We start from the raw sequence: 8,174 nt of genomic DNA on the forward strand, positions 1-8,174 counted from the left end.
TATTGATATTGGATGAGGTATACGACAGGATTTCGAGAGACTGATGTTGATATTGGACGAGTTATACAACAAATTTGCAAGTATGTATTTTATAATACTAGAATCAATATTTCCAGAAGCTGATATATCCAAGTAATTTCCAGAAACTCATATACTACACAAGTTTGAGAGGAGAGTAGAATTCGTAGGACTTTGGGAAACACAAGAGTTTCTCAGCATGGTAGTCTTGTCATTCCCACATTTCATCACTTGCTAGGGCTCAGATTCACCGTAGGCGTAATTCCCCTAATGTACAAGTAGTCATATGATTTTGTTTTCTAATTTCACTATGAATGCTTTGCATTTTAGTAAAATATGTCTTGTACTGTTTTTGCTTTGTTGGGATGCCTTCATTCAGGGATTAGAACTCTTGCAACAGGATTTTGCACAAAAGGTGTGATTACAAAAATAATGTTCACGACAAATACCTTTTATAAGAAAATTCCATAATATTTGATGAAAAATTTCACAATGGTTTGTCTGCACTTGGAACATATTCTCTCTCACACAAGGAATTTCTTAACAATAACCTTAACCTTTTATAATTGACTATTCTATGTCTTGTGGACCAAAATATTTAAATTTGAAGTATGATTTTAATTTGATTGTTTTCATTTTTTTTAAAACCATTTTCAGGGCATCTATAACACTTGTCTTGCACCATATGTTAGTGCCTATATGTTAATGCCTTTATAAGCCATGCTAGTAAGTGGTTCTCTTTATAAGCTCACTTGGTAGATACACATAATTAATAAGTAAAAAAATCTATAGCAAAGTATACATTGCAACTAAATGTATAAAGGCCAATTTTTTTTAATGGAAACTATGGGTTATGGGCCCACCAACCTTCTATTGTATCACTCTAATTTTTCTATTGCATATCAAATTTAATTCAACCTACAAATATAGTTGATATCTAAATATAGTTGAATTCCTTCATTTATAATTCACTACGCTAAATGCTTTAAATAACATTTTTCCTTTTATAATTTTTTATAACTTTTATTTTTATGTTGAAGTATTTCTATCTTCATGTGTAGTTTTTTATGCTAAAATATTATTATGTGTCTTACTAGTTTCTTATTAGTTTCATCATTATTTATTGATAAATCTCTTACCAGATAAAAATAAACTGAAACTTAAAATTTAAGTGTGAAATGGAAGTACTCAGGTGATGCAAAGGGTGGGATACACGGGATCAACGTGAAAGGCATATAGCGTGGCATACACGGGATGCAGCACAGGATAGGATTCACGAAATGCACACAATGCGTATAGATGGCAAACACAGAGCAGGTGGTGGAGACAATAAATGTAAGAAAGACGATGAAACACGGCGGGGATGTGTGTATGTGTTTGGTCAGGTGAGTGTCGTCCACCCATGGGAACCTTCGAAGAGCAAACTCGGATTTTTCTATAATTTGTTAGGCTGCACGGCAAGATCCGTGATTTTAAATATTTTTTAAATTTGTAATCCAGGTAGTCGTTAACGTGATTTATTATTATTAAAAGTATTATAACAGGTTTAATAAATAATAATTGAGATATTAAATATTATTATAAACTATTATTATTAAAAATATTATAACAGGTTTAATAATAATAATAATATTTAACCAGTTGAATATTATTACACGTTTTAACATGTTAGAGATAACGTCAGATAATTATAATTGACTTAGCTATTGTATATTCAATTCTGTTATTATTAAAAATACTATAGCATGCTAAAAACCCATGAAATCCGGAGCTGCAGAGAACATTATATATATGAGATTGTAAATACTGCTTCCTTCGGCTGTGGTCTAGGAGATTACTACACCTACTACACGCACTTCCGTTCGGAGCTTCACGTGATAATCCCCAAAGATTTATATAACTTCTCAGGTTTTGTTCAACTGTTAGTCCATTTCTATTATAGGTTTTACCTGTGAAACTTATTACAGTTTCGATTTCGTTCCAGTTGAAATTTTGGTGATGAAACCCTAAAACGTTAGGTGGTTTATGTTTTTTCTTACTTGTAAACCTATGCGATAGTTTATTTACACAAGCTTTACTTGCTTTATCATTCTAGATGGAGGATTTAGAGTCCAATTCTGCTACATCAGAAATTGTCAATAGCAATGAGATGGATGCTGCAGAACCTATATCAGAAAATGGAATCTACAAGAGTATCATAAATGAAGATGGAACGGAACAGACAATTCCGGGGTCATTCTTGTTTCAGCATTCAGAGACCAAGGTACAGTTGATCTTTAATGTTGGAGGATTTTGTTTTTAAATTTCAACTTCCTTGTATCACTTCTAATCTCATTAAGATTAGCTGTGGTTTAATGATGGATGAGATGTTTTAAAGATTGGCTGTGGTTTAATGACAGATGACATGTTTTTAATTTACTATGTTCTGATGTTTTTTAAGATCATCCAACTATTTACTTGCTGTATATGCAGAAATATGGAAGTTGGAAAATTCTGCTCTTAGCTTATCAAACACTTGGAGTAGTGTATGGGGATTTGGGAACTTCTCCCTTGTATGTCTTCCCTTCTGTTAGTATTGAAATGCCAAACGAGAAAGATATATTGGGGATTTTCAGCCTCATATTCTGGACCCTAACATTGATAGCTCTGATCAAGTATGTTTTCATTGTCCTCCGAGCGGATGATCATGGGGAAGGTAACTTCAGGCCCTTTTAATTGTTTTTTTATAAAATATTTTGAGTTATGCGAGTTGAGTTTAGTTTAGGTGGTTGGGTTCAATAATGGTTATTCTCATCGTTCTTAAGTCAGTAAATCTATCTTGAAGGCTTTGATGCAAATTTTTATGCAAACTGTTTTCTCGGCTGTAACCAGTGCCCAATATTTTGAGTTATCCCTGTTCTCTAAGCAGGCTTTTATGCAAACTGTTTTAAGTACATATATATTCGTTTGCGTTCTCTAATATAATTCAGATAACAATGTTTAAGGCCCATTTCTTTTGTTGTTGTGTGAAAAAAATTGGTCAAATTTATCTTACTCCAATCCAATAGATTTGAAAGATTCATAGTGTTCAGATGGCTATATTTTAACATTAAGTAGAACAGAAATTAGGCTGTAATTCTTGTGCACCACTGGATTCAATTTTAATATGTTACCCAGGTTCTGTTTGCAGGTGGTACTTTTGCAATCTACTCCTTGTTATGTCAACATGTGAACATTGTTGGGAAAAGTACTGGTGAACAGTTTCGCCGTCTACCCTCGGATGCCAATCTGAAATTTTTCAGTAGAGGACATGTCCTGGATATTTCCTCCAAGACAAAGCAAATGCTTGAGAAAAGTTCAACTGCTCAAAGAATTTTGCTCGTCTTTGTTATGCTTGGCACTAGCATGGTAATTGGAGATGGAGCACTGACGCCTGCAATATCAGGTTCGTCTTTTACCTCTTTAAAAACTTCATTCGTCCATCTGCATCGAACCCTTTTCAAAAGAGTGAAACCTGTTGGGTATACGAACAAAGTCCCACATTGATTAGAAGTGGTAGAAGTGGGAAGGATCATGGGTATATAAGGATGAACAAATATCTCCATTGGAATGAGGCCTTTTGGGGTAAAGCCCAAAAACAAACCCATAAGGGCTTAGGCCCAAATTGGACAATATCATACCATTGTGGAGGTTACCCAAGTAGATGAATCCTCGGAATGTCGAAACAAAGATGGTGAGCCCCCGTAAGCCTGTGGATGAGCTCGGTTAAACAGGCGGTGTGCTCCGGATTCTTCATGGACGTGTCTTGCCTACCAACACGGTGAAGAGGAGTTGACCTGGAGCAAGCTCTCGAGACCGGTGGCGCTACCATGTAAGGCGTGAGCCACCAACGCATTGGAGCGGAGAATCCTGGTTGGTAGAGAGGGGAGAATCCTGTGGATGGTTTGAGGGGAGGCTCGATGGTCCTTTGTTCGAGGGGAGGATTGTTGGGTATACGAACAAAGTCCCACATTGATTAGAAGTGGTAGAAGTGGGAAGGATCATGGGTATATAAGGATGAACAAATATCTCCATTGGAATGAGGCCTTTTGGGGTAAAGCCCAAAAACAAACCCATAAGGGCTTAGGCCCAAATTGGACAATATCATACCATTGTGGAGATATGTGGTGTCCTGAGACCCAACAAAACCAAACCTATTCGGCAGTACCCTTCACAAGAATCGGGACCTGAATGAGAGCATAGTATTTAGGGTAGGCTGCCCTTTCATGAAGGAGTGCCACAGTACAGTGAGTTGGGAAATAATTTTTTTCCTCAAATTTCAGGGGGAGAGTGAGGATAATACAACAATATTCATGGGAAATCATTTTTTTTCTGAAGTTTCAGGGGAGAGTGAGGATCAATACAACAATATTTATGGGAAATCATTTTTTTCTCAAGTTTCAGGGGAGAGTGAGTATCAATACAACAATATTCATGGGAAATCATTTTTTTCTCAAGTTTCAGAGGGAGAGTGAGTATCAATACAACAATACTCTTAGGCATGTGATTATTATCACAATATTTCTCATCATCATGTCACTTACATGAAATTGAATTTTGGTTGGAGAGATAACAACCATTCTGCCTGACCACCAACCACCAGATATAACCCCAATTGACTCACAGTACAATGAGTTTATTACATCGAAATTGTGTATTTTTCTTCTTTCTTAGTGGTAATGTTGTCTTAGTGGTAATGCCGTCTAGAATAGAGAATCCCAACCAGGGAAGCCTAGTGTCTCGACAATAACCCATTTATGAAATTCGCTAATGAGCCCATGCCCATCTGGGTAGGGCCTGCCCTCTCTTGGGTGTATGCCAAAGTAAGCTAATAGAATTTAACTATTTTCTTTCACAAAGCTGGGATCATAATGGAAGGTCTGTAAGGACCTAATAACCACATGGTTATATTTAACCTCGGGTCAAACCAATTCACACTCTTTAAATAATAAGTGAAATTTCCAGTAAAGATTATTATTCGCAATCCTTTTCCAAAAGTAGTCGGTTTTTTTTTTGAATACAGGATTCAAAATCAAGGTTTAAATATTATTATTCACTTTACCGAACCATAAAATCATTTCCTTGATGCTTTCATTCCAACTATATCTTACTCTTGTTATTTCAAATTTTCGACTTGGGCAGTGCTCTCAGCTATTCAAGGAATCCAGTCAAAGAACCCAAAAATGAGCCAGGGTAAGTAATATATAGAGCAATAATGTACCCTTTGACATACAAAATTATAGCATCTTCGCATTAAACTCTAAAGTCTATATCCTTCAATTCATAGAGTTGTTCAAACATATTAAATAACACCAAAGTATTCGTATGTCTGAAATATAATTTGTTGCATACTGCTGATTATGGATTCCTTGAAAACCCTGCTAGACATTATAATCCCTAAAAATTCTTGACTCTTTTGTACGCAGATATTGTTGTATTGGTATCAGTTGTAATTCTTGTATTTCTCTTCTTTCTTCAAAAGTTCGGAACATCCAAAGTGAGCTTCCTGTTCTCCCCTATAATGGTTATGTGGTTCTCTTCAACAGCCATTATTGGGGCCTATAATATTGGAGCACATTATCCAGGTGTATTCAAGGCATTGTCACCTCACTACATTTTCTATTTCTTTGCTGAAAATCATAAGCAAGGATGGGTGAAGCTGGGAGCTGTTTTCTTATGTGTAACAGGTTTGTGCTCAATTCAAGATATTTTATAATGTGTGCCTTAAAACTTTGAATTTGTTTACCTTTTTCAAGTCAAAGCAATATCTTTTCTTATGTTGTTAAACACTAATTTCATATCTCACAGTGTATATCCTCTAATCACTTGTTACTAAGAGAAACGTTGCCTTAGCTGGCCTTTTATCTGTTTAAAACAGGTGCGGAGGCCATGTTTGCTGACTTGGGCCACTTCAATAAGAGATCTATTCAGGTTCAAATGATTTCCACAATCAAAAAATTGTTCCATCTAAGTTCTATGGGTGTATCATTGACTAGAATCATAAGAAATTTCTGCTTCTAAGCTCTATGGGTGTTTCTTGGTCTAGCATCATAAGAACTTTCTGCTTCTTACTGCAGATTGCCTTTTCTCTGATGGTTTATCCAGCTTTAATTCTCACATATGCTGGCCAGGCGGCTTACTTGATCAAGAATCCAGGACATATAAGTGATACATTCTACAAGTCAATACCAAATGCTGTGTATTGGCCAATGTTTATCGTTGCCACTTTAGCAGCAATAGTTGCCAGTCAAGCATTGATTTCTGCAACCTTCTCAATTATAAAACAATCAATGGCTCTTGGGTGTTTCCCTCGAGTCAAAATTGTTCATACCTCACAAGACAGCGAGGGTCAGATTTACTCTCCAGAGGTTAACTATGTCCTCATGATTCTCTGCCTTGCTATTGTGGTGGGTTTTAGGGGTGGGCCACAAATCGGCAATGCCTTTGGTAAGTGCTTATTTCTTTGTTTCTTTCTTTTTAAAACAAATGTACCTTATATTTCATTAGTGCACAAAGCAAAATTACTTTATACAATCTTACATTGCCAGCAAAATTAGAGGAATGGTCATTACGTATAAAAGGCAAAGAGGACAAGCATGCCTACTTTGGTTCCAACTTTAAGAGAGTTAATGGAATTTTGTCTGGCAGGGGTTGCTGTGGCTTGGGTCATGCTTATTACAACATGTTTAGTGACCTTGGTCATGCTTGTCATTTGGAACATACACATTGTATTTATAGCAGCATTCTTCCTTTTTTTTGGCCTTGTAGAAGGCATCTACATGACTGCCATGCTGAATAAAGTGCCACAAGGAGGTTGGGTGCCCTTTGTAATTTCAGCAGTCTTCCTTGCCATAATGCTCTCTTGGAGTCATGGAAGACAGAAGAAGTACAAATATGAACTGGAAAGAAGAATGCAGATAGAAGATTTGCGTGCATTTTTGGACAACATGGAGATTTCTCGAGTACCAGGAGTCTGTTTCTTCTGCTCTAATCTTATATATGGTTTGCCACCCATTATAAATCATTATGTCACTAATGTCAACTCCCTTCACAAAGTTATAATTATTCTCACCATAAGATTTGTTCCTGTGAAGACAGTGCTTTCTAATGAGAGGTTCCATGTTGCAAAACTTGGCCCGAAGGGTGTGTATAGATGCTTAGCCCAATATGGTTATAGGGATGTCCCAAATGTGGAAGGACATGAATTTCTAGATCATGTTATTGGAAGTATAAAAGAGCATGTCAGATTAAGTGAACTTTCCTCTCTGGATATTGAAATGGTGGAAGCCAGCAATTTTGCATATGATGATGAACTAAGGGATCTTGACTTAGCCATGAGTAAAGGAGCTATATTTGTCACGGGAAGAACCACACTGAGAACAAGTCCGAATACCAGTGGTTTTCAAAGGTTTGTAATAGACAAGCTATACAGGTTTCTTCAAGATAATTGTAGGTCATCCATTTCAACCATGAACATCCCACCTGCCCAACTGTTTCAAGTGGGAATGTTGTATGAAATGTAAGGCCTACTTAAACATTATATTACATCATGTATCATAACAATGTTATAACACTTTTTCTAAATTTAACACGATTTTGTTCATTCTGATTGTAATGGCTCCACTGAAATGTCATTGACAGTTTGGATCGAAATTTAACAGGGATATTGTTTGTGTTAAGTTGCACAGAGCAGAGGTCAATAGTTTTGAATTTTTATGGAGGAATTCCACGCTTTTCATGTATGAGAAATAAATAGGGGCAGAATTCAGTGGCACGAGCATAGTAACAGTATATAGGTTTTGGTTCTCTATTCACATTGCTTATATTGCAAGATTACATGCAAATGAAATATAGTTGGAGTGATGGGTTTTTTTTGGGAATGTGGCCCTCTGTTGAAAAATAAACTCCCGCAGATATAATGGTTTTGATCCAGTCATCCCATTACCAGCGGCAGCATGTAAATTCAGATCGAGCCGACATTCAATGGAGCTATGGTCCAAACGCAAAGGCAGCCATGTCTAATTGAGAGGGTACCAGGGCTATCGATCTCAATAGATAATCGATAAGTAGATATTTGATTCATATAAGTAGGATCTAAGGTGGTTGTGATTCAATTCTATGGAAGTATATATGCATTA

The 8,174-nt window shown here is 36.3% G+C and overlaps 1 protein-coding gene across 1 annotated transcript; it reads left to right on the top strand.

The window, feature by feature from the left end:
- Positions 1-1,782: 1,782 nt before the first annotated feature.
- Positions 1,783-7,615, top strand: LOC149156711 (potassium transporter 26-like). The gene is made up of 9 exons (XM_089438446.1): positions 1,783-1,926; positions 2,114-2,281; positions 2,491-2,713; positions 3,188-3,442; positions 5,179-5,229; positions 5,463-5,723; positions 5,915-5,967; positions 6,114-6,483; positions 6,685-7,615. The coding sequence occupies exons 2-9, from the start codon at positions 2,114-2,116 to the stop codon at positions 7,557-7,559; spliced, it is 2,256 nt and encodes a 751-aa protein (XP_089294572.1). The 5' UTR covers positions 1,783-1,926; the 3' UTR covers positions 7,560-7,615.
- Positions 7,616-8,174: the final 559 nt, after the last annotated feature.

This window comes from Pinus tabuliformis, chromosome 9 (assembly GCF_031772625.1).
Source record: "Pinus tabuliformis cultivar Carrire ecotype Pingquan chromosome 9, CPIR1, whole genome shotgun sequence".
Lineage (NCBI taxonomy): Eukaryota > Viridiplantae > Streptophyta > Pinopsida > Pinales > Pinaceae > Pinus > Pinus tabuliformis.